Below are 27,133 nucleotides of genomic sequence, written 5' to 3' on the forward strand. Positions count from 1 at the left end.
ATTTGCATAGTCAATGGTTGTTAGTTGCAAAACATAAATAAGCAACAACTATAGCTTCGTAGCATAACGTACTGAAAAGGCTTCCGTTCTGAATTGGTGAGACTGTGAAAGAACTATAAGGAGTCACACTGAAGTTACATCAACGGCAGTGAAGGGTGGTACTGCTGCAGAGTTAAGTTTTATTTTTGTCCTCCTAAGGTGAAGGCAAACATGGAGGGCTAGTTAGGGACCTGTCTCCGCATCTGCTTTCTAAAACTGCCGTGCTGAACACCGGCAAGACCCAGCCCACTTAAAGCCCTGCTCATTGGGACTGCAGGGTGGTCCGTTGATGCTGCGTGAGGGACTGCAGGGCGCTCTGCGATGGCCTTGTGTGCACCGTGTTAAGGATGGCGAGGTGTCTAAGATGTTCGTCTACCCTGAACCGGTGCCGCAGCAGAACACCCCGGGCAGCGGCCCAAAGGAAAACGTGAGCACTGTTTTACTACGCACAAAAAATCAATTTTCTACTAAAATGGCAGTCTATTTGGCCATTCGCTTTAGCATGCATCGAACATTCTCTATACATCGGTGTACCCCTGGGACTCTGGCCTCTTAAATTACCCAAACATTAGTTTGCTGATTTTATCATTTGATTTGCTAAACACAACTACGAGTCCCAAAATGTAAGTGAAAAATCTGTCATTGACTGAGTTGTTTGGAAAACTCGAGAGCAAGTGACAATTGTTTTATTCCTTCTTTTCTTTCTGTTTCGAGGAGGTTTGGTATACGTGGTGTTCTAGTCTTCTTCAAGATTGCGGAAGAATTTCTAGCCTAGAAGACACCCGATTTAAACTTTACAGTTTGTCAGTGAGTGCTGCATAAAATTCGGTATGGGTGCCGGCTTTGGATGTGCCGTTGCAGACCTCACTACCCTGGTGGTTATTAACAGCAGAATAATTTGTGTTTTCTATTATTCGTAATTTCGGCATTTTGTGACTCTTGTAATAATTGACTCCTCTCTGTTTGCCATTTGGCAAGTAAGGTTTCTGATATTTCAAAATCTTAATTCGCAAATTGTAGCATGACTGGTGTTCCCACGTTGAAGCTGTATTTCTGGACCCAAACAACCATACTGAGCATGCAGACAGATTTCACACGTTTACTAACATTCTTGTATGTTCAGTCCAGTTGTTTGCTGACCCTTTGGCAAGAACTCCTGGAAATAGACTTTTCCCCAAGTATTTAAGTACTGTATTTTGAGTAATAAATTATTCTGCCCTGGTGTGTATTTCTGTACCTCTTTCAGAGGAAATGGAAATTCCATCAGACCATATGGTTGTGCTGGAACTCTTCGAATTGAAGGGTTATCCATGGGCGGTTCTAGACTAGAGCTTTCGGGGCGAGCGGGCTAACAGGTCAGCCAATGGAGGTGGGGTTAACACTTAAAGAAAGGGTGTGGAGCTATCCTTAGATGCAATACTAGAAAGAATAGTGATACAATGTTTAAACCCAATATGATTACAACAAACATGTTTGTACCACTCCCCCATGCTTCCACAGCACCACTCCCCCATGCTTCCACAGCACCACTCCCCCATGCTTCCACAGCACCACTCCCCAATGCTTCCACAGCACCACTCCCCAATGCTTCCTCAGCACCACCACTCCATGCTTCCATAGCACCAACACTCTATCCTTCCACAGCACCATCCTTCCACAGCACCACCACTCCATCCTTCCACAGCACCACCGCGCCATCCTTCCACAGCACCACTGCGCCATCCTTCCACAGCACCACTGCGCCATCCTTCCACAGCACCACTGCGCCATCCTTCCACAGCACCACTGCGCCATCCTTCCACAGCACCACCGCGCCATCCTTCCACAGCACCACCGCGCCATCCTTCCACAGCACCACCGCGCCATCCTTCCACAGCACCACCGCGCCATCCTACCACAGTCTGTGTGTGTGCGTGGCTCTGTGTGTGTGTGTGCGTGGCTCTGTCTGTGTGTGTGCGTGGCTCTGTCTGTGGCTCTGTCTGTGTGTGTGCGCGCGTGGCTCTGTCTGTGTGTGTGTGTGTGTGCGCGTGGCTCTGTGTGTGTGTGTGTGCGCGTGGCTCTGTCTGTGTGTGTGTGTGTGCGCGTGGCTCTGTCTGTGTGTGTGTGTCTCTGTGTGTGTGCACGGCTCTGTCTGTCTGTGTGTGTGCACGGCTCTGTCTGTCTGTGTGTGTGTGCGCATCTCTGTGTGTGTGTGTGCACGGCTCTGTCTGTGTGTGTGCGTTATTATTCTTTATGGGGTGGGTAGAAGCTTCCCTACTCTTTAGTTGGCAGTTGTTCTGGTTAAAAGGCGGTATACCTCCTAGTGAGCTGCTGCTTGTGACGGGATGGACCCCTGTCCTCCCTCGCTTGCTGACAGGACTCTGAAGCACTACAAGGCTCGGTCACTGAATAAATAGTCGGTGACTGCAGTTGAGCTTGCTCTACGTTTTCCCTCCACCTTCATGCTCGTGGTTGTTGAGAGTTTGTGTTTGCAGTTCATCCTTGATGTGGTCGCACCCCCTCACAGTTTTAACATTGCTCCAGCTGCAATAACCAGTAGCGGACTTTTTTTTTCTTTTGCCTTTCACGCGGACTGTTACATTTTCACATGTGACTGCAATTATTTAATACACTGGCGCTTGTTACTTGCAGGGAGATAACTCTCGAGGGTGGGCAGGGATGAAAAGGATTTGTTTTGAAACTTTTAGCGTTCTGCCCCATAGGAATCAGTGGGCGCATTGTTGTGTGTGTGTGTGTGTGTGTGTGTGTGTGTGTGTGTGTGTGTGTGTGTGTGTGTGTGTGTGTGTGTGTGTGTGTGTGTGTGTGTGTGTGTGTGTGTGTGTGTGTGTGTGTGTGTGTGTGTGTGTGTGTGTGTGTGTGTGTGTGTGTGTGTGTGTGTGTGTGTGTGTGTGTGTGTGTGTGTGTGTGTGTGTGTGTGTGTGTGTGTGTGTGTGTGTGTGTGTGTGTGTGTGTGTGTGTGTGTGTGTGTGAGAGTAACTCTGTGTGTGTGGCTCTGTGCCCGCGAATAATCTCTACTACTCTCTAATGCTCACCTATTGCCATTGTAAATGACAATACCATTTATTTATGTTTAAAAAAAAAAAAAAAATTAATGTCATGAGCAATGCCAATAGCTCTACCTTTAATAATGCCGAGACCATTGCAATGTAAATGCTTGTTTTACTTTGAGCTTTGTTTGCTTCTATTCAGTGGTGTTTTCCCTTTTGTAGACAGTTGGTCACACCATAAATCTCTTTGAGGTTTACTAAGAAATAAAGACCTATATGTGTGGCCTCAAAACAATCCCAATAGCTTAAAGTTTATCAATGCGAGACCTATTGCATTGCAAATGCGTGTTATTCTTATTACCATAGGGCTTCTTTTTTTTAATTGCATTTCTTAACCCTCTTTTCATAGTGTATTGGCTTATTACTGGCACACACAAATGCACTGTTCCATAATCACTCCTGCTGCATGTTTTGTGTGGTGTATAACACTCATTATATGCAGAATTTGATTGTGGAACCAAATCAATTTTGCTTGGTCCACGGACCGGGCGCAAGTCCATGTGTGGAGTTATCTCTCCCTTCGATTCCTTATTGCTGTCACCTGGGTAATATTCGAGTGTGAGGCTTGTGAAGGAACTCTGCTTTCTCAGAATATATCCTTTTCTGTGTCAAATGCTTTTATTTTGTGTTTTTTTTCTTGTGGGGATTTCCCAATTGACAGATTGTTGAGAAATTCTCTTGACATTTCTTGACCTTCTTCCAAAAATAAATCTGAAAAGAGAACTATTTTTCTCACAACTATCACCTGTTGAATGTTGACCACTTACCAAAGCATTAAACTCTACTTCATGCATTTTGTTTTGTCTTGGAAAAGATTTTGGTATATTCTAGTTTATTTTAACGCTAATGTATGTGTATACGCCTCTCCTTCTCTCTCTACGCCATTGTGTTCTATTCTGCACCACACTGCTCTGCATCACTCGACTCTGCATCACTCGACTCTGCATCACATCCACCCTCATCTATTACGTGGATAATGTTCTCACAAGTCATGTGGGAGCTCTTGTTACTAGCTTCATAATACAATTCTGATCGCTTTCTTTTTCCTCCTCTTGTTGCATTATATTCAAGTAGTGAATTTGGCCCCTCGGTCACTCCAGGTGAACATCTGTGGGCTGTTCATTGGTTCTTGGCGTACACTAAGTGTCCGTTACCTACTGTTAATGTTACTGCTTGGATACACATGAAATATTTTTCTTTATAGCTGATTACATGGTCCCCATATTGCAGCACTATATGGTGGGGCTGTTTTATGCCTGTTATTGGCTGATAGAACACGAAGCTGATGAGCGCTCAGGCTCAAGATAGTGCAGCTGGGTTTACTTCGCTAAAGAAGAGGGTTCTTCCTTCTTGAAGCATTAGCGGGTAGGGAACAGCATTGATGTTGCTGACATTAGACCAATAGTAGTAGTTAATAGCTTCCTTCCACAATTGAGAGCTCTCTGGCACCGCTGGGCTCTTCACTTCTGTTCCTACATAGCAGTTCCTTTACTCCAGGTTCTCCCTTCTCCTTGTCCACCATTCGTCTTCCTCCCATCCCTGATGAACAGGAGCCGCCACAGACTTAGAGCAGTAGCAGAGCAAGGCATACTGGGATAGGGCAGCCTGCATTAATTGTGACATGGCAACTTATTCCTCACCAAGCCAGGTCTTTGTGAGTAAAACAGTATGCCAGGAGCTTGCATGGCCCCAAGGAAAGAAAATACCCCTATGGTGGGATTTATGGAGTTGTACAGAGGATCAGAATCTTCCTTCCACCCTCCAATACATTTGAATCTTGTAGTGTTCCTGATCTCTGAGAGCTAGGCTAATCCCTATGCTGTAACATTTGAATGTAAGTGAATTGTGCTGATTTTACCTGCACTGCTCTTGTTCTTATGTCAGTGGAAGATGCATTACCAGTGCCAGTGATATAGTGCTAGAGTGTGCACGTTTCTGATTACTTTCTATCTTTATTTTTCCAACATTTGTGTTGTATTTAGCCTGTCTTCTTTCTACCTCTGGGGATTTCATGGTCACTCACATGATGTCACCACTGGAACCTTGGGTGACACCATGGAGTGTTTGGGGCTTGACCTGGTGACAACTGGCAGTTGGAAACAGGCAGGCTGAGTGGCAAGCTAGTCACTCCTGGTGGGTCTTCTCTGTAACTTAACTTACCTTCTTGAAGACTTGAATAAAGTAACCTACATGATACCAGGCTCCAGCTTCTATTTACAACATTTTTGGCGACTTTGAGAAATTTTGGAGCATATTTACAAGGTGCAGACAACGGGAACAAGAAGAAAAGAACCCTCAGCGCAAAGTAAAAGCAAGTATTAAGGAACTGTTCAAGATACTTGAGACTGTGTGTTGAAAGAACTTATAAATTAAAGAGAGTTTGAAGCAGAAGACAAGACATCCACCCTGGTAAGTCCCACCAGTGTCCTGTGTAATCGGACGGCCTGCAAACCCAGGGTGTAATTCTGCATAATTTTGTGTGAGACTTGGTGAAGTTCACTTGTGTGTGGAAAAGCAGTAATCAACATTATCTGCATATCACCATTGGAAGACTGTTGTTACCTTAATTCAACAAGCTTAATTCTATTGACTGTCATTGAGTGGCTGACGCTGAGTTTAAACAGAACAAGGCACCGTCCGGGTATGCCAGAAGACCAGCTGTCGAGTGTGTTTATTAAAACTGTCATGATCGTGAGCCTTGGAGTTTGCAGTACGCAGCAGTTGTTTTTAAAAAGAAAGTCTACACAGAGTATTCAGAAAAGTGGCTTTATTTTGGACGATGTCAACAATTATTTTACACGGAAAAGCCACACAACAGCAATACGTAGCGCATGTATTTAAAGGCAGAGCTGAGTCAGGCGGGGGAAAAGTGTCTGCACGTACTTTCGAAAATGCGCGACTGGGGAAAGTGCGCGACTGGAAATGCGCCACTAATACATTATTAAATACATCTTTCATTGACATTTTAAACATCACAGGTTAACTGCGCAATGTAGAACTGTCACTTTTTAAAAGAGAAGGGCACGAGGGACGCGTGAAGCCTACCTTCTCGCTCCAGCTCCTTGTGACGAAGTTTGTTGCTGCGATCGCACGTTGTGAGCAGAGGCGTGCCCAGAGCCACCCAGCGCCGCGTGGAATGCGTGCCACCATTTCAAGCTGTCTTTGCTTTGTTAAGGAGCAATACACCGAGCGTCACCATGGAAACGTCTCTTGGGACTTGCGAGACTTGAGAGACTGTTTGCCACACGTTTTTAAGGTTGGTGAAAAGAGAATATTGCCACTTTGCGTTGAGGTTAACATGGCAGTGTGTGTGTCACATCACAGGACAATTTTACACAGGACAATTTTACACAGTGAGATCTTCGAAGAAAGTGTAAACTCTTGTGCAACTACTGTTCAGGGGAATAGAATGAACTCTTGATGGTCGATTTCATTAAAGGCTGGCACAAACATTCTGGATGTGACATGGGAGTTAAGCCCTGACGATGAGGGAAGTATTATCGGAATGCTGTTTTTATGAAAGACGTCGCGAATCTTGCCGTATTTACAGCATTTCCTACTACTGAAAAGAACTTTGAGGAGAACTCGGGTGAGAGACCGCTCACCGGAGCTTGGGACTTTATTGAACATTATTTTTGCTGGTCATTTGTAGTGTTTGTCTCGTGCTTTCTGGGAGTGGTGCTCGGTGAGTGTATGTTTCAGGGAAGAGTGTGTTTTCTTTTTGGTTTGGTTGGTTACAAGTTAATGGCGTGTACAGTGAGTACCTGCGTAGTGTTGCGTTTGGACTGCTGTGAGCCGCGTGGAGTATTTTCAGGTGTCGTGAGTGGCGTGTGAGTGGCAAGTGTCGTATTATTGTGCACCTACAGGGTGGTGTGCATTTATGGCTTGTTGTTTTTTGGGGTCAGGAGGGCCCTGTACAGTTTATTAGGTCGAGCCTGTCCCATTCCGCAGGAATGGGTAGGATCGAATTCAAGTGCTCGATCGGCCAGTGAAACCACTGGCGTTTCTTCACAGTGCATGTGAGGTCACGTGGCCACAAAGCGGGTCACGTGACCACACAAGCACGAGCATCTCCCTAATCCGCCTGCCCCCACCAGGCTCGCATTCCCGCCCCCTCACCAGGCCGCACATCTGCCTGCCACACTTCTCCTCCCCTCGCATGCATTCCGCTGCCCCTCCTTTCTCCCCTCCCCACCCCCCCGCCAGAAGCCTCGCAAAATCACCCCTCCTTTCTCCCCCTGCCCTGCTGCTCCCTTGTTTATCTCTTTTCTTTCCTCTTTAGCCTATCATTATTTCTTGTCTTCTGTATTCAGTCTCCCTATGCCATTCTCTCTTGTTCTTGCCCTCATTTGCTCTATTTTTTTACGTTTATGTTGCTCACTTCTTCCACCCTCCCTTCATGTTATGCCCCATTTGGCTCGCCCTGTCGCCCCTCTCTTGCTCTACCACAAGCTATCCCACTCTTTCTTCTGCTTCTACGAACTTCTCTCGTTCTAGGCTGTCCCCTAACATCCCTATGCTTCCCTGCTTTCCCCCCTCCTCCAGGTCATGCCCTTTGCTCCCTCCAGGCTCCACTTTTCCGCTCCCGTTATTTCCCTGAAGTCCTCCTGACCCTTCTTTCCCCACGCTATCCCCGTCTGCGCCTTTCATCTTCCCCCGATGTCTCCTTCTGTATTCTAAGGTCTCCTTTCCTTCTTTATTCCTTGTCTCCCTCCTACCATGTCTTTCTTCCCCACACTCCTATTCCCACAACCTCATGTAACTCACCTGTGAGCGTTCTCACCTCTAGCCCCTCATGCTGTGCTCACTCTCTCACTATCCCCGTCCCCTCTCTGCTAGTCTCATAGTAACTTCCTCATTACTTTCTTCTCTCTTCACCATCTTTTCTCTTCACTCATGCTGTCCCCTTCTCCCCCCCTGGTTCTGCAGCAGTCTTCCCAGTCTCCCCTCCTTGAGAGTTGAGATCAGCCTCTGTTGTATCCCCCTCTCAGGACCGCACAGGGGGTTGTGCAATGTGCACTTCTGGATTCGGTGAGTGGAATATTTTGAATTTTTTTCGGCTTCCTGGCGGTGGTTCCAGGGGCGTGCGGCAGGCACCAGCCAGGGGTCCGCACATCTTGTTTAACAATTTGTTTCCGCCTCACTTCGGATGCACAGCGCCTGCCCCACGATTAGTGTAGCTACAAACAACCACAGCTTGTTCATGGCGTCCGCCCACTTTCTCCGTGGCTTAAGCTGCCTCCTTCCCTCGCCCCTCAGGAGAAACGGCTGCTGCTTTCGCTGACAGTATAGGCTGCCCGCCTGCAACTGAGCCTTGCCCATCTCACCACGGGACAGTAGAAAGCCGCTTCCCAGCTGACGGGAGAACGGGCAGAAAGGCTAATTCTCCACAGATATGGTATGTTCAGTAAAGGGGAGGCAGGGCCCTGTGCACAGCAAGCTCCTCCTCTTTGATGAATGGAGCTCTGTGCTACAGATAGTGTGTCATGTTTATGCTCCTGGGTGTGTTTTGTTTTAGCCTTCCAGCGCATATTAACCAATGCACGCCATGTAAGGCTTGCAGCTGCTATACTTCGTAAGCCTTCCAGTGACATTGGTATGTTTCACTTTTAATTACTTCCAAACACAGAGAATCCCAGCCCCCCCCCCCACTAACCATGTGATCGTGAGCGCGTGTTCCAATACCTTCTTTCCGTTATTTACAAAGATAACAGGCACACAGGAATGGTCTCTGAGCAGGCTGTAAAAACAGTGCAGTCAGAATTGGTTCGCAAATAACAGGCTGGGAGCGTACACGGCCTTCTGCACTGTTGTGTGCCTGCGGGTACCCTTTGTAATGTAATTGCAGTAGTCTCTGCTTCCCAGACGTGGTGTGTGGGACAATAAAATGCCTTGATTTTGTTTGGTTATAGTAGCCGGGCTTGTGTGTCTGTAGCATGCACAGAACACGGGCAACAGATACCATCCCTAGCACCCATTGCACTGTTTAGAGGTAAACAGTTGTTTTTGATATTTTTTAAGCCAACTCAGAGCGTGTTAAGTCATTGTAGACTGTTTCAGGAGCACTGAACCCAGGGGGTTGGCCACTACGATTCCGCCGCATTTGACAAGTTGGCACGTTTCCTACAAGTCAGTTCCTTTCGTTTTTGCACACCAAATGTAACCACTTGCTTTGGCTGCAGTGTGTTCAAATGTACTTTTGAGCACACCATCCTGTTCGTGAGAACAAACGAGCGAGCTGAGTGGTAGCCCTGGTTTTCCTGTTTGTTTAGCTGAAGAAGCTTTCCGCAGTCTCATTTTTATGGAAACAAACTCAAGATTTCAGAAATGAACTGAGGCAACGACGGGTCTGGTGGCTCAGTGGACTACAGCTGCCACTGCAGGGGCCTGTGTTTGACCTCATGGTCACAGGTTCAAATCCCGGTGGGTCCACTCAGCCTTTCATCCATCTGAGGTCGATAAAATGAGTACCATTGAGTTGGGTAACAGTAAACATCTGTTATTCAGCGTCAGGACACCTTCGGGTAATCACCTGTTATGTTATAATATGTGTCAAAATAATTGTCATACTCTCCAGTTTGTGGAAAACCAGTTTGTTTACTTTGGTGAGGTACTTGGCATCATTTATAGCACTACTGTGGTTCGTTTTTGTGGAGGGTTGGTGAAAGTGCTCTCATTGCAGTTTTTATCATGATTCTGACTGACAGGTCACAGAAAATGATTGATCGGGGACATCACTGGTGACTTGCATCATCGTGTTATCAATATTTTACAGTGGCTTTTTTAGCTTTTTAGTCAAATTAATGACCATGGCTTTCATGTGTACTCAGTGACACAAAGAATCTATAATTCCTTTAAGCAAAGCGTTTGTCATATGAAATGTATTATGACGAATATTTGCTACCTATTTGGAATGCAATGGGTCTCGCATTTTTGAGAGTTTAAGCTGTTGGTATTGTAAATGACAATTCCTTTTATTTGTTTGTTTAAAAAACCAACACATAAATAAAAGGCATTGTAATTTAAAATCCCAATTGCTCAAAATCTCACAAATGCGAGACCTATTGCATTGCAAATGCTTGTTATAGGAGGAGTTGTTCTTGGAATCTGTATACATGGTTTCCATGTGTGGTTGAGTGTTGGGAGTTATAAAACTTATACTCCTATTTTAAAGATGTGTACCCTGTCTCTTTTGTGGTTTTGGGGTTATGATTGTATCCCAGTTATGGTTCACAGGGAGAGCTGTACCCCGTTACGTTGTAGAGTTTGTTCTTAAAATTTAAGGGTGGTGAGTACCCCATTAGGGAATTGGGGGCGGAGCAATGGTTGCTCCGGGTGCAGTTCGTGGGGAGAGTTGTACCCCGTTGAGTGCCTCATTTTGGAAGTTGGGGACGGAGCAATGGCTACTCCAAGGTGTAGTTCACGGGGAGGGTTGTACCCCGTTACGGAGCTAAGTGGTCTCCATTATTTTTTCGTCTAATTTAGTTTGTGTTTGTGTTTCCCAAGGAAAGGGGATGGAACTTGGGACTAGTTGTGTTTGGGATGTGTTGTCGTTGACTTGTGTTTGTAACTGTTTGGGATTTGTTTGTTCTCCATCTGTGGAATGGATGCTATGTGTACTTTCATATGGATGTGTACACACATGCTAATTTTATCTATTGTATTTCCATCTTGTTGATTTCCCTAAAGAAAGGAGATGTGTTGTATTTAGCCTGTCTTCTTTCTACCTCTGGGGATTTCATGGTCACTCGCATGATGTCACCACTGGAACCTTGGGTGACACCATGGAGTGTTTGGGGCTTGACCTGGTGACAACTGGCAGTTGGAACCAGGCAGGCTGAGTGGCAAGCTAGTCACTCCTGGTGGGTCTTCCCTGTAACTTAACTTACCTTCTTGAAGACTTGAATAAAGTAACCTACATGATACCAGGCTCCAGCTTCTATTTACAACAATGTATTTTTCTTAAATTCCAATTCCTTGCAATCATATTTGTTGCATCTGGCTTATTTTTTGTAAAGAAAAAGTATGCATTTTCAGATAATAGTAGAGCTCATTTGAAGAATTAGAAGTATGTGTAACTACTATGTGACTGCCAACTGGGAAATGTATCAAAAGGCAGTATTGTGTAGGGCTGTGCCAATCACATGGTAGGCATGAGAGTTTGGGAAATATGCTTTATGTACCCCATAAGATTATGCATCACATCTGCTTGGGTATATTAAAGGATAAGGAGCTGTGAATACTGTCCTCAAGTTAAGAGGCTCTACTAATAATTCTGGAACTGTACCATCAATATGATTGGAAAAAGGCTTAGAACTGTGTGCACTGTCCAATTAGAAGATTATAGTCCTACTGGGAAGCAGATGTGGCCCTGTCCCATCAAGGGTAGAGCGAAGGTCTTGAATTATCCTGGATAGCAGCTGTACTAAGAAGTTTGTGCTCTGCCTTTGTAAAGTTTTGCACCCCTGCTGGGAAGTTTCGTCTTTCACTGCCCCACTATAGTAAAGCCATACTGGTGAGAGGTGCTGGTACAGTCCTTAATGTTTATAGTCCACCTATACCATCTCCGTTATTGCTGTCTCAGCTCAAACTACAAGCAAGTGGTATCACCCTCGTCAAAAGCATTCTTATAAAACACTACACACAATGAACACATTGTACACAACAAATGCCCAACAGTCTTGCTTTTAACCTATTGGTTGGCCAGTGTTTGGTTTTAGGTCTGGCATTAGCCAAGACTTCCTGATTTTACCAAAATCATATTGATAATCAATTTATGGTGGCTTTCAGGCAGCCCTCTTTATCCATTGGCCTATTACTGTATCATTCACATTTTTAGGCCACTTCAGCCATTCACTGCGATTGAAGGCATTCTGCCCTGTCACAAAAAACATATCCACACACAAAGTAGGTCATTAAGCCCCCGGGACTGCTATGGCACCAGTGCTTGTTGAGCCCCAAAAATATATTTCCTGTTAGGGAATGCCATTTTTTTGTTTAGATTGATGAGGACAGTTTCCCCACAATTTAAAGTTTTCCAGAAACATGACCCTGTATTACTTCAGAATGGTGGTCAATGCAAGACCTATTGGCTTTGTCATTGCTTATTTCTTTGCTGCGCCCAATATAACTCTGTACTTAAGTTAAAAAATTTGTCTTCCTCTTTTTAGGACCATCCAGGCTTTGATGACTGCATCGTTCTTATCTCAGCAGGCAGACCTGAGCGGCATTGTGGAAGAAATTGAGGTAGGATATCTTTCTTAAGTCCCATGTTTTTCTTCGCTGTCGAAAACTACGCAGGGCAAGAGACTATGTTTAAGAACTAACTGCAACTACTTCTGCTGACTTTTGATGTGGTAAGGATTTTACCAGCTACACAGTGTATCTGATAATGACTGGATGATCAGTGCCTCCACAAGTATATTGAATTTTCTTCTGAGAAGGCGACTCAATTGTATACTTTGTTTCTGATATGAAAAAATTGATAGATTTTTTTATTTTGTGATGTTTAGTTAGACCTTCCCTTTGAGTGCATTCATTACGACATTCAGATATTTAAATGTAAACTGACGTGTGTTTTTCAAATAAATCAAAAACAGCTACGTTTGAGATGAACAAATTCCTGCTCATGATCTCATGTCAGGATTCAGATTTCGCCATCCATAAGTCGAAGTACATTATTTAAATGAGAATTTTGACAAGGGTAACATTTTTCTGAGGGCGGTGGATGCTTATTTAGGTTTCGGCTAGCGTAGGCTGCGCTTGCGCAGTCTCGCTGGCGAGATTTTTTGTTTTCTAGTAGTGGGGCTGAAACCAGCCCCTCTTCTCCATTGGCTGGCTTCCTAGACGTCGGCCAGCCATTGGAGAAGAGGTTTGTCTGTCAATTTAAGCCCCGTCTTTTCCGGATTGGGGGGGTGTGTTTTTTCCTGTTCTTTCTCTCTGTGACGTCATCATTGCAAAACACGCCCCCAATCCGAAAAGGACGGGGCTTAGTGACTGACAAATGGCGAGCGCGTGCTATTTTTTCCATGACTTTACCCCTCCATTTTCAATGGTCCGGGTGGGGGGTGGGAGCCTCTTGCAAGTCCTCCCGCCGCCACCCCAGCACACTGCTCCTCACCTTCGGCCGCCGGAGGGCTCAGCGTGGCCCTACCCTGCTCTGCACTCTCTCCGAAGGCCCCCAGTGCGGAGCAGCGGCTCCCGCGGCCCGCTCCAGGAGGGCTCGCGTCCGACCCACCTCTCCCACAGCAGGCCGCAGAGACAGGGGCTCAATTTGGATTTTGCACCGCCGCTCAGTGCGCGGTCCGGGTGGGGGGTGGGAGCCTCTTGCAAGTCCTCCCGCCGCCACCCCCAGCACACTGCTCCTCATCTTCGGCCGCCGGAGGGCTCAGCGCGGCCCTACCCTGCTCTGCACTCTCTCAGAAGGCCCCCAGGCCAGGGACTTTGATCAGGCAGCTCCCAACGGGAGAGCTATTGGTTGTTGGTTCTCGCCAGAGCCTGCACACTTCACCTCAGCACCCGGTGAGTTCACTCCAGCGCCGCTCAGGAAAGGGTCTCCGGGGCAGCAGCCTGCTTGTGATAGTTTTTAGTGCCTCTGTTCCCTGCTTGTGATCGTTTAGTGATCGTTTTTAGTGCCTCTGTTCCCTGCTTGTGATCGTTTTTAGTGCCTCTGTTCCCTAGTTGTGATCGTTTTTAGTGCCTCTGTTCCCTGCTTGTGATCGTTTTTAGTGCCTCTGTGTAGGAGAGTAGGCTCTGCTATCCTATGGTCACCACATTTTTGTGCTTTTTGCTTCACTGGTTTTCGACTTAATGTGGCTGTGGGCCTGCTAATCAGACCCACAGCCCTGCTGTTCTCTCTCTAAATTTCACACCATGTACTTAAGGTACATCACCAATTGGGATTTGGGTCACTCTTATGAGTCCCTGTACAGTGTACTATAGGTACCCAGGGCATAGGTGCACTCAAGGCCTACCAGGGGCTGCAGCATATCTTTTGCCACCCCTGGCTGGCCATCCAAACTGACACAACTGGCTGATCACTCAGCTGGGGCAAGGTCGTGTAATCACACCTTGCTTAGATATAGTATTCCTATGTCTAAGCTTAAATCTGGACACATATACACCTATAAGTCACTCCTAAGGCAAGCCTTAACAATCCTGAAAGCAGAGTGCTTGGTTTTATGTGAGATGGTGCTCTAGCTTGAGCTGAGCCTGTCTGCAGCTTTCGGAACCATGTCCTTATAGCTGTTCCAGGATTTTGCCATACCATATACTCTTAAGTGCATTATAGTCCTCGCAGTTATTGTTAACTTTGGTTTGGCTTTATCAAAACATGTCGTGTAAGGTGTCATACGCTTTGGAATACTACCCCCTCGCCAGTTCTGGCGACGGGGGTAGCATTCCATCCTTCTAGAGGGAGAAGACATGTTACTTCCATTAATCCCGGTTAAAGTTAACCAGAGCCTCAGCATCACAAAATGGATGCTGCTGCCACAGACACAAGTCTGACCTCCTGCTGCTGGGAGCCCTTCCAGCGAGGGAGGCTTGGACAATAGGTTTCCTGTCACAGGGTGGTGCTAGCACCACCCCAGACAGGAGATAGTGGATTGGGGCAGGGAGGGCTGAATGAAATGAGACACTGCCTGGGGCACACAAGGTGTCCCATGCATAGTCCAGTTCAAACCGGTGCTGGGGCACTCCAGCCCCAGCTCTGGCGCGACACTGGACAAAGGGAAAGGGGTGTAACCACCCCCTTCCTGGGTCCTACTCATAGGAGGGACCTAGAAGGTAATCCAGCCCCTTGATTTGGAATAAAGGTAGGAGCTGTGTCCTTAGACTTTAGATCATCCTGACTGAAACTCTGATACGAAACTCTGGACCCTTCGACATCCTACTCGACGTAGAAGACTGAAGAATCTCCCTTGTGGTCAAGGAGTGACCACCCTGTGCAAGCAGGCACCGTCAAGCGCTCAACGGTTTGCTTTGTCGTTGCTCCCGCCGGAGCTTGAACACAGAGCCTGACAAGACCTGGACTTCCAGACTTCCTTCGACCTGATCCACAGCCACAGCAAAGCTGAGACCCGTGGAGGCGACGCGAGACGTGGGCCCGGCCATCTTGGAAAGCCAGCGAATTGCTTTCCGTGCAACTTCTGAGGCACCCTCGAAGTTGTGCATTGGGGATTGAGAAGCCCCAGCCCCGAGCACCAACTGCACCGAAGTGCTGCGTGGGGCTCTTTTGCATTTTCCTGCTCGACGCGTCTGTCCGGTCACTTGCCCGTTGGCTAGTGGCCTCTGTGACGACGAAATCTACAATCTACACCGCTGGTCTGGTTGCTCCAGACTGACCCTTGCTTCCCTGCAAAGGAGAAGCCCCTCAGTCCTTGCTGGCCTGAGTAAGAAGCCATCTTCGATTCCTGCGTGGGTTGCATTTGCCAAGGCCTGTTGACTCCGAATCGAGATCTGACACCGCCAACAGCGAGAGCCTTCGTGGGACAGTCAGCATCCAGCTCCTGGTCGTCGTCGACACCTCCTGGTCCATGTGGCTGCAGAGACAAGCTTCACGACATCACCTGATTGCTTCCCGACATCGCCTGGTTCCTTCCTGGTCACTGGCTAGTGACCCAGACTTTGTCCCCTCTGCTTTCAGGTACTCTTCATCCTCGATCCACCCTTGGATCCAACTGGACTCTTCTCTCCTGGTCGCCTGCAGCATCTTTTCTCCAAGGCTCCATTGAACTCCACGACGAAACCCGACACACTTTGACACCTATGCACCCGCTTCCTGTGGGTGAGGTAACGCGAGTACTGCGGTGCTCCTGTAGAGATTTACACTACTAGTATCCTAGTTTCAAGTGGTTTAGTTCTAGTCCAGTCGAAAGACTCCTAACTCTTTAACTTTCTAACTTTACGCACCCATTGACTTCTATTGGTGCACGCGTGTTCATTTAGACACTGCACCCGCATCCTGTGGGCCTCCTGCTCCCTAACTACCGTTAGTCCAGTGTAGCCCCAGCGATTCCCAAGGCCCTAGGCCTTACCATTGTTTGTGACGTGGTACTTATACCACTATTTTAGTATATGGTTTAAGGGGCACCAGGGCCTATCCATATTGTGCAACTTATTGTATGTTATATTAAGTTCCTTATTATACGCTTGTGCTTCTGTGCTCATAAAGAGTACAGGCGGTTGTTTAAAAATAAATACATATATATTTTGAATATATAACCTGTGTGGTGTCCATTCATTTGGTATTAAAAGGTTTGCATATGGTAAAACAGCTGGCTTCACATGCCCTCTTTAGTTTAGCCTAAGACTGCTTTTGTCCATGCTACCACTAGGATAGTTGGTCTATAAGGTTGACTTTACAGCCATCACCATAAGGGTTGTTTGGACTGGTGCAAGGTGCTCACTAGAATAGTGAACATCATATACCAGGCCAACTTCTCACACTCTGTTCCCTGGTTGTGATTGTTTTTAGTGCCTCTGTTCCCTGCTTGTGATCGTTTTTAGTGCCTCTGTTCCCTGCTTGTGATCGTTTTTAGTGCCTCTGTTCCCTGCTTGTGATCGTTTTTAGTGCCTCTGTTCCCTGCTTTTGATCGTTTTTAGTGCCTCTGTTCCCTGCTTGTGATCGTTTTTAGTGCTTCTGTTCCCTGCTTGTGATCGTTTTTAGTGCCTCTGTTCCCTGCTTGTGATCGTTTTTTCTTGCCTCTGTACCCTGCCTGTGATCGCTTTTCTTGCCTCTGTTCCCTGGTTGTGCTCGCTTTTCTTGCCTCTGTTCCCTGGTTGTGCTCGCTTTTCTTGCCTCTGTTCCCTGGTTGTGCTTGCTTTTCTTGCCTCTGTTCCCTGGTTGTGCTCGCTTTTCTTGCCTCTGTTCCCTGGTTGTGCTCGCTTTTCTTACCTCTGTTCCCTGGTTGTGCTTGCTTTTCTTGCCTCTGTTCCCTGGTTGTGATCGCTTTTCTTGCCTCTGTTCCCTGGGGCGTTACTGGGCAGAGATGGGCGTGTGGCTGACCTTGACTGAGGGAAGCAACGGGTGAGCTCTGGGAGTTGGTGGGGGCCTCGAATAACCCATTTGTAAATAAGGAGAGTCCCCGGGGTGAGGGTGTGTGTGTGTCTCTGTGGCTTTGTGTGGCTGTGTGTGTATCTCTGTGTGTGTGTGTGTGTGTGTGTGGCTCTCTATGTGTGTGTGGCTCTCTATGTGTGTGTGGCTCTCTGTGTGTGTGTGTGTGGCTCTCTGTGTGTGTGTGTGGCTCTCTGTGTGTGTGTGTGGCTCTGTGTGTGTGTGTGTGTGGCTCTCTGTGTGTGTGTGTGTGGCTCTCTGTGTGTGTGGCTCTCTGTGTGTGTGTGTGGCTCTGTGTGTGTGTGTGGCTCTGTGTGTGTGTGTGTGGCTCTGTGTGTGTGTGTGTGGCTCTGTGTGTGTGTGTGGCTCTCTGTGTGTGTGTGTGGCTCTCTGTGTGTGTGTGTGGCTCTCTGTGTGTGTGTGTGGCTCTCTGTGTGTGTGTGGCTCTCTGTGTGTGTGTGTGTGTGTGTGGCTCTGTGTGTGTGTGGCTCCGAGTGTCTCTGTGTTTGGCTCTCTGTGTGTGTGTGTGTGGCTCTCTGTGTGTGTGGCTCTGTGTGTGTGGCTCTGTGTGTGTGTGTGTGTGTGTGGGTGCAAATGCAATAGTTCTCGCATTTGCGAGTGATTAAGCTATTGGCATTTTAATGTCATGAGCAATGCCAATGGCTCTAACTTTAACAAAGACGAGACCATTGGATTGTAAATGCTTGTTAGGTAATCTGAAGAAGAATGATGCAAAGTTTCAAACCATATAGATTCACACGGGTCACATTTGAGTAGCCCTGGCTTGTAATGTGTTTCTTCTAAAGAGAAATGTTTGGATGCTCCATTCAAAGTCCTATATTGTCCTCGGTAATGGATACAAAGGAATACTTTTGCTTTTGAAAGTATACATTTTTGTTTTGTGCAAAATTAGTGCATTCATTTAGCATTGCTGATCGAGCCCTTTGATATTTTTGAGGAACTGCGTGGCAAGACTTCGAACAGCACAAGCAGCAAAGGAGCACTTTGCAGACAGTTTTTGTTCATTGCAGTCGCCACTACTTCTTGCTCTGTAATGTGCAAGGACATGTCCTATGATGTTTTGATGACATGTTGGTCCTTTCTGCTGTGTTTTGACTAGTAAGATAAAATTATAAGGGAATATTGTAATTTCTCCTTTTCACTTAATTTTCCAGCTTGAGCTACAAGTTTGTCTTGGGATGTACAGCAAGACAAAATTCATTTTTAAACTATTACGGATTTGTTGAAGCATTCTTCTAGAACATACACAAAATTGACACCCTACAGTTGGTGATTCAGAAAGAGTGTATGGATGACAACATTTCTACTAGTTCTGCTGCACTATCCTTTTAACGTGTTCAGACACATCTGAAGTCTTTTAGCTCTGTATGAGTAACCACTTATTATGCAGCGTGATAAATAAGGTTGTCAGAAATGAGGGTCTCTAGTTGGCAATGGTTTGCACTTTGTTCAAGTAGAGACCCTTCCTTCTAGTCAGGATAAGGCAGTTGCACTCCCATAAATAACCCCTGCTCACCCCCTTGATAGCTTGGCACGAGCAGTCAGGCTTATCTTAAAGGCAGTGTGTAAAGCGTTTGCACATAACCAACAGTAATACAGTGTAAGCACTACAAAAGGACACCACACCAGTCATAAAAATATCCAATATGTTTTTTATACTCCAGACAAGACCCAAAACGATAAAAAGCCACAATACAGTACTTGGACATCTTCAGTTATCAAAATTACCTTGAAAAACAGTTCCTTGAAGTTGATAGCTCCCTCCGGGGCTATCACGGCGTCGTGAACAAACAAATCCAACCAGTTCTGGCTGACCACTGCGTCGCGGGCCAGCTAAGGAAGACCTGCAAAACAGTACCTTTGGAAATGCAGGGCGTCAGCGACCTCTTCGTTGAGCTTCCAAAAGCACGGCGTCGCAGGCGTCGGTTCCTGAGGTCGGAGCATGAGTCGTCGGGCCCTTGAAGTCACCCGCTTTGCAGATCGAACTCCTCGCGGTTGAAGTCGGGTGCTGCGGTGCAGCGTGCAATGCCCTCAGGTACCGGAGCGAGCAGCGGGTCGGTGGCGGCCTCAGATGGCGTCGCCGGTGAAACCAGAGTCGTGGTGCCAAGTGATGCGGTGTTAGCTGTGGTGCTGGCAGGTCACGGTTCAAGGAGCGTCGTCGTCGTTGCTGAATCTGTCGTCCGCTGAAGAACTGTAGTCGATGGAGTCGGCGTTGGTAGGCCAAGGCTGGGGTGTGGGATGGGGGCGGTGCGTCATGTAGCTTAACGAGCGGGGCCCTCGTACCACGGTGCCAGCAGCGGCCTCGATTTCGGCGTGGAGTGTCGTCTGGGATACCAAGGCGGCGTCGTGAGGCGATGTGGAGTGCGGTGCCCACAGGTCGCGGTGCATGCAGCTGTTCGGTGGCGGCGTCAGCAGGCGCCGTCTGTAAGACCAGGGTTGCATTGCGGCAGAGCCCTCTGCGGTGCCTTCAGGACACGGAGTCCGCAGCGGCGTCGTAGACGACGTCTGGTTGCTTTTTCTTCTGTTGCAGCACAAAACACACAGTTCCCAGTGCAGAGGGCAGACAAACTTTAAGTCTTTGCTGTTCCTGAGACAGGGGCAAGCTCTAACTCAAGCCCTTGGAGAAACTCACAAAAATAGATTGCAGAAAGTTTAGTCCAGTCTTTTGACTGCCCAAGACAGAAGCAGCCACTGCAGGCCAGCACAGCAAAGCACTCAGCAAAGTGGTAGTGCCTCCTCACAGCTTCACCAGCTCTTCTTCTTGGCAGTCTTCTTGTTCCAAAAGAGTTCTAAAGTTCAGGGTTTTGGGCCCCAATATTTATATCACAAAATCCTTTGTCCTCTCAGGCAGAGAGTGTCTGTGCCCAGCCAGAACCAGCTCTTGTGTAGCTTCCTGGCAGGAGATGGAGACGGCATTGTCAGAGGCAGACCAGGCCCATTCAGGTGAAACAAATTCTCCTCCCCCCTACTCTGAATGCAGCCCAGGTCTATTCAGCCCTTTCCTGACCCACCTAGACTATCTGGAGCCACGGATCCTCCCCAGCCCCTGTCATCCAAAACCCAGACAGTCAATTCACAAACCCAGCAGAGGCCTACTGGATGGCTGAGCAAGAAAATACCTATTTTCTAACAGTGGTATTTTCAAACACATAATGTAAAAATCACCTTTACTAAAAGATGCATCTTTACATTCTGAGTTCAGGCATACTAAACTTTATTTTTCTACCTAGTTCCCAGGGCCAGTTATGTTTATAAGATGTTATAAACAAACTCCCCATTCGGTCCTATGGGAACAGGTAGCCTTGCAATAGTGAAAAACAAAATTCGCAGTAATTCACTATCAGGACATGCCACACACACCAGGGCATGTCCTGCCTTTCACATACACTGCACCACTGGGCCTACCTTAGGGGTGACTGACATGTAAGAAAATGGAAGATTAGGGCCTGGCAAGTGGGTGCACTTGCCAAGTCGACATGGCAGTCCCAGACTGCTCACAGGCTCTGCAATGGCAGGCCAGAGTCGCATTTTTTGTGGGTGGCACAATCCAGTGCTGCAGCCCACTAACAGCATGTGATTTACAGACCTTGGCGCCCTCAGTGCACTTACTTGGGACTGACTAGTAAATCAGATATGCCAATCATGGAAACACAAATCCTTAACACAGTTTACAACAGGAGCACTTGCACTTTACCACTGATCAGCAGTGAGAACGGCGCGCAGAGACACTAAGCCAGCAAAAACAGAGTCAAAACCGGGAGGTCAGAAAGCAAAAACTCAGGGGAAACACGCCAAAAGACGCTAAGTTTAATAAAGGTGCATATGAAATTTCTTTTGTTGTTGCCACTGATACATTAGAAACCTAGAAAAGGCAACCATCACCATGTTCAAAGTGTTGCCAGAGCAGCTTACTTGTCTTGTAGTCCAGAGGCTCCCTTGCAAATGTTTCCAATACTCTTATACATTCCTCAGATAGGTTTCTAGATCTAAGTAGGCACCTGGACACCAAGCTTGCCACTTGACAATGGCCTCCATTTCCTGCTTGTTCCAGCCTTATGGAGTTGCTGCCTTTTGACCAAGTAACAATGCTGCAGCCCATGTTTTCCTGCCCAATTTTTTTCTTCTCACCGTTCATGCCAACTGAAGCCCCGCCCACCCCAGGACCTACTTAATGCAGGCTACAGCCTGACCGCACAGCCGGTGGGTGCCCCGCTGATGCGCCAAAGGCAAGCTAGCCTGTGCTCGTCTGCGTCTGGACTGCACCCAGCACCACAAACCCTTTCCCCACTACCATCCAACGCAATACCGAGCTGCCACAGGAGCCAACGATCGCCGCACTACTCCTCTACCATCCTCTGTAACCTCGACAACACACACTGGCAAACACGCTGCTGCACATCCCCTGCACCAAAGTAAGACCTCTCTCCTGCACCCATTGCGACATGTCAAATGCTGACACCACCACCTCCAAACAACCGGTGCACACCACCACTGCACACTAACTGTCCGCCATGCTCCTCAATGTCCAGACCCTCGGGAAACACTCCGTCGAAATCGGGACCTCCTCAACAGCAACGCACGCAACCTTCTCTTTCTGACCGAAACATGGCTCTTCACAGACATCGCCGCAGCCACTCTTCCGGCTACAGAATCTTACACCTGGACTGAATCCGCAACCCAGACGGAGGACTCTCGATCATCGACAAAAGCATGCTTGACTGCACCACCTTTGGACAACAACTTCATGGAACATCTCCACTTCAAAACTAACGGACTACTGCGCCACCCTTAAGGGAACCCTCGCCTACTGCCCCCCAGGCCACCAAGCAGAATTTTGCAACCACATCGTAGACTTCATTGCTCCCCTCTTCATCAGATCAACCAATTACTTCCTCCTCGGTGACCTCAACTTCCTCCTGGAAGACACCACAGAACCTAACTCCACAACCCTACTTGACAGCCTCCGCAACCTCTAACTCACCCAGCTCGTCCAAGAACCAACCCACACAAGCCACACCCTCGACCCTATTTTGTCCTCCAACAACAGGATCACCATCACCCACAATATCCTGCTTACATGATCTGACCATTACATCAGACATTTCAGGATACCCGCCCACCTAGACTGTCCATCAGAAAAACCAAAAGCACCTACAAGACCCTGATGCATAAGCTCTTAAGAAAACTGTACCAAGACCCTACAGGAATGTTCACCCAACCCCTACAGGGACCTCTGTGTCGACACCAAGCTCTTCAATAATTGGCTCGCTAACTTCGCCAACCACACTGCTCCCACCAGAAACAAGACCTACAAAAACAACAAACGACCCAGCTGGTATGCAAAGAACTTTCGGGAGTCCAAATGCCACTGCAAACGACCTGAGAGAAACTGGAGCTTCAACAAAAAAAACACTGTTAGATCCGCCCATGCCGCCCACAACCTCTACCACCAACAACTACGAGACATGAAGGAAAAAGACCATAACTCTCAGATTCAAAGCCAATTCCAACAGCGTCAAAGAACGTTTCACCGTCGTCAAGGAGTTCTCCAATCGCGCAGCTGCCAACATCATCACATCCCAAGCACTATGCAATGACCTCGCAAACTTGTTTGAACAGAAGATTGCTAAGATATATAAACACATTTGACACACAGCATGCTGCATCTCAGACCCATGCCCCCACTTTATATAGAACCTTGGAAGAACCATCATCTCCCTACGCTAACCGCAATAATCTGCACCTCCATAGCCAGCACCACCTTCCCGTCTTGCTGGAAAAATGCAGAAGTCAACACCCTATTGAAGAACCCAACAGCAGACCCTAACACCCTCAGCAGTTTCAGACCCATCTTGCTCCTGCCTTGTCCAGCGAAAGTCATGGAGAAAGCCATCAATATCCAACTTGCAGACCATCTGGAGCTCCAACTACTGGACAGCACCAACCACAGCACAGAGACCGCTTTCATAGCAGACACTGATGACGCCAGAAGCATCCTCGACCAAGAGAAACTGCCGCACTCATCCTTCTCAGCCTCTCCACAGCTTTAGATACAGTCTCCGACAAGTCACTCATCAGAGATCTTCAATATGTGGGTCTCTGCAGACCGACCCTCAAGTAGATATTCTCCTTCCTCATGGACAGAACTCAAAAAGGTAGACTTCTCTACACCTCCGAACCCAAGAAACTCCTCTGTTGTGTCCCTCGCGCATCATCGCTAAGCGGAACACTCTTAAACATCTGCATGACGCCGCTCACGGACATCGTAAGAGCTCACGGCATCAACATACTTCAACAACACACAGTTCATCCTCTCCCTTACCCGACTAAACCAGCAGAGCCAAAGCAAACTTCCCCAACTGCGTGAGCAGCGTCACTGCTTGGATGAAAAACAACTGCCTCCAGCTCAACACAGACAAGATCGAAGTCCTAATATTCGCCAACAACCACTTAACCTGGGACACCTCTTGGTGGCCCTCCGATCTTGGCCCCCCACCCACCCCTGCAGACCATGCCAAAAACTTCTGGATCATCCTGGACACCAACCTCCATGAGCAGTCAGATCAGCGTAGTCTCCTCATCATGCTTCCACATCCTGCGCATGCTATTCAAGATTTTCACAAGTAGACTTGATTATGGAAACGCCCTCCAGATTGTAATCCCAGCCCATGTCCTACGCTGACTCCAAATCCCGAAGACTGCAGCCACCAGGCTCATCCTGAACATCACACAAAATAACCACATCTCTCGACACTTGAACAATCTCTAATGGCTCCCAGTCTGGAAAGATGTAGGTTTAAGCTACTCAACCACACATGCAAAGCTCTTCAGAACACCCGTCCAGCTTGCCTCACCGCCACCTCAACTTCTACCAACCCACCACCCCACCAGTCACTTTCGATCTGCGCCCCAGGCAAGAGCACAATTCCCTCGCATCAAGAAGACCAGAAGCAGAGGAAACTCCTTCTCATACCGCTCAGCCAAGACCTGGACCAACCTCCAGAAACAATTAGGAACCTCCCATGCCCTCTGGGACTTCCAAAGGAACCTCAAGGCTTGGCTCTTCCAGATGAAACAAGAATGATCTCCTCCTCCCCCTTTAGGCTTACCCAACTCAGCTTGTGGATCCCCTCACAGGTGATTAGCTGCGTTATACATTTTCACATAAAATAAAATGCGTTGTTATTTGCAGATATTAATTAGTTATGTTGCCAGACATGTTGAACGCATGTTCATCTTTATATGTATTTATAAAATAATAATTTTCTTCTGTTCTATTTAGGACCTAGTGGCCCGCCTGGATGACGTCGGGGGAGTTTCTCTGCAATTTGAAGAAGGACTGGAAGCCACAGCTCTGTTTGTGGCTGCAACCTACACATTGTCGGACCATGTGGGAATGGAACCACCATTAAAGGAGGTAACTTGTTGGGTTGTCTTTTATATACCTTTTAAACTCTGGCCTTCCATACTCCCTAATAACCGGTGTTACTGTTGCATGACTTGATAGTGAATGTTTCTGCAGGTTCTCCAGCAAATAAGTCTGCTTGCTTTCAGACACGCAAAAATCTCTGGCAGGCACAGACTTGATCTGACTTGAGCCAGGGAATCGGGTAGACTGAAACCTATGTATCCCCATGACCTACTCAGGATGCGGGGATCGAGACAAACTATCAAACCTGCTAGGCTATTGGAGTATTTATTAGTTATTAATGATTTCTGGAGTCACTTTTCCACATAGGTAAACATGCACAAGAAAGCAACGAAAAATATATTTAGGAGACTTTGATATTGATTAATACCCTGATTTAGTGCAAAATTATATGAACATATGTTAAATGAAAAATTAAAACAACACAAATATAGATTTTAAAAATGACAGCATATCAGACCGTGTTTAAATAGTGTTCAGTGATCAAAGCACTGAGTGATTGAGCCAGTTTATGGTTAAAAAAAACCTCCTTCTCTAGCTGAATCTTTCTTAGCACCAAAGCACCCATGATGGATTTTCAGATAGCCCTTGACACACATTCACTTGATATAAATGTGTTTTATATATGTTACTGTGCTTTGAGAAAGTCATAGCCTGTCTCTGTTTTGGTGTTCTGACCTGAGAAAAGCGCTCTTAAAAATAAGCTTTGCCAGACTGTGGCATGCAACTTGCTTGAGACTCCTGGGAAAATCTGGAGATTTCTCTGCATTATAATCCTTTGCATCAGGCTTAACTAATCTTCTGTTAAGACAAGGGCAGACCTCTTGACTAGTAATGTAAAATTCAAGTATTGGCATACAAATTCTGTTGCACATTAATTCACACCTCCATAAATATGTAAGCATTTGGGGCCCTAAAAGCCTATCATAAAACATAGCAGTATATGATTAACATGTGAAAGTAGTTGTAGGAAAGTGCCCCTTTTTGACCAGTCACCACCACTTTTTGCCTGGTAAATGATGTGGTTTCGCCAGAAAGTGCACTGGGTTCCTACTGACCAGGTCCCCAGTGCCAGAGCTCTTTCCCAAAACTGTACAATTGTTCCCCCAATTGGCAAAACATTTAGTGCCCTCTAAGTCTCTCGGAAATGGTACCCTGATACATAGGCACTGAGGTACTAAAGGGTCTCTAAGGGCTGCAGCACAAATTGTGCCACACGCAGGGACCCTTCACCAAACACATACAAGACTGCCATTGCAGGATGCATGTCTTGGTGCAGACAAAAGTTAAAAAAACATGTCACACATCTCTGTGTGCCATGTCTCCTACCAATGCATGTGATACGTGTAAGTCACACGTACAGCTGGCCTGACAGCCCTAAGGCAGGGTGCTTAGTACTAATTGTGAGGGCATACCTACATGAGCAGATATGCCCCTGTGCCGGTCAGTCCCATTACTGCCAGTACAAGTAACCAGGTAAGCTATTGAAGAACATGTGCTGGACACTGTTGAAAACTAGTTCCCCCAGCTACATGATGGCTTCACTGAAAATAGGGATGTTTGGTATCAAACATCTTGTATTGGTAAACCCACACTGATGCAAGGATTTACCAATACGTTAACTCAGGGTGCCTTAGAGGTGCCCCCTGAAAACCTACCAGCCCCGGGTGTTCTTGCTGACTGGTTTCTGCCAGCCTGCCACCCAAGATGTTTTTCTGAGTTTGTACGGTGAGAGCCTTTTGCTCTCAGTAGACCCAGAACAAAAGCCTGTCTGGGAAGAGGGGGTAACGCCCCTTCCCACGGGATTATCCGCTGATTAGTCTTCCTTAGGGGGCAAGCCTTAAAGGGCTGCCGCCTTTGAAATTCACTTCTGGTTCCCCCTCACAGGAGAGTAAGCCAACCCCTTTGTCCAGGACACCCTTGGCACCTGGACAGGTGGGAAAATTAGCTAGTCAGGTAGGCGTGCCACTTCCAGGCTAGTACCACCCCTAAGGTGGTCTGCTGAGAGGTGGGCACGATTTTTTAGAAGTAGCCGTCTTTGTGATGGCATACTTAAAAGTTCTGGCACAGGGTTATGCCAACTTCACACAGGAGGAGGCAGGCAGTCCTTTCAGGTTTTGAAGACACACAGCTGCAGGACGAGTCGTCTTGGTGCCATTTTCAACGAGCGATACAGACAGACCGGCAGGGTTGGCACCAGGTCGGCCGCTGTTCTCTTCTCAGCTTTTGCAGCTCTTCAGTGAACTCTCTTTTTAGGTCGTCAGGATCATCTTCTCTGGTGCTAGGGACTCTCCTAAATACCGAATTGTGGGGTATTAGGGGGGTGTAGGGTAGTAGCCAATCGGCTACTGACCCGTAGGAGGACACTACGCCCCATAAATTGTAATATTGTAATGTAATTGCAATTATATAGCGCTTACTATCCCTGACCAGGCATCAAAGCGCCTTTTTGGCGAATAGCACGCTTCTCCAGAACCCATAAAAGATTATTGGTGAATTAGTACAGTGACATATGAAAGTGATTTGAGTGGTGGATATGTT

At 47.2% G+C, this 27,133-nt stretch overlaps 1 protein-coding gene across 2 annotated transcripts in view; it reads left to right on the forward strand.

Moving 5' to 3' along the window:
* RPN2 (ribophorin II) overlaps positions 1-27,133 on the forward strand; it is a 226,049-nt gene that overhangs the window by 34,979 nt on the left and 163,937 nt on the right. For both annotated transcript variants that reach the window (XM_078652111.1, XM_078652112.1), the window contains exons 5-6: positions 12,257-12,332; positions 24,446-24,580. In XM_078652111.1, coding sequence (XP_078508237.1) covers positions 12,257-12,332; positions 24,446-24,580 — 211 coding nt within the window. The remainder of the gene's footprint in view (positions 1-12,256; positions 12,333-24,445; positions 24,581-27,133) is intronic.

The sequence above is a fragment of the Lissotriton helveticus genome, chromosome 7 (genome assembly GCF_964261635.1).
Source record: "Lissotriton helveticus chromosome 7, aLisHel1.1, whole genome shotgun sequence".
Classification (NCBI taxonomy): domain Eukaryota; kingdom Metazoa; phylum Chordata; class Amphibia; order Caudata; family Salamandridae; genus Lissotriton; species Lissotriton helveticus.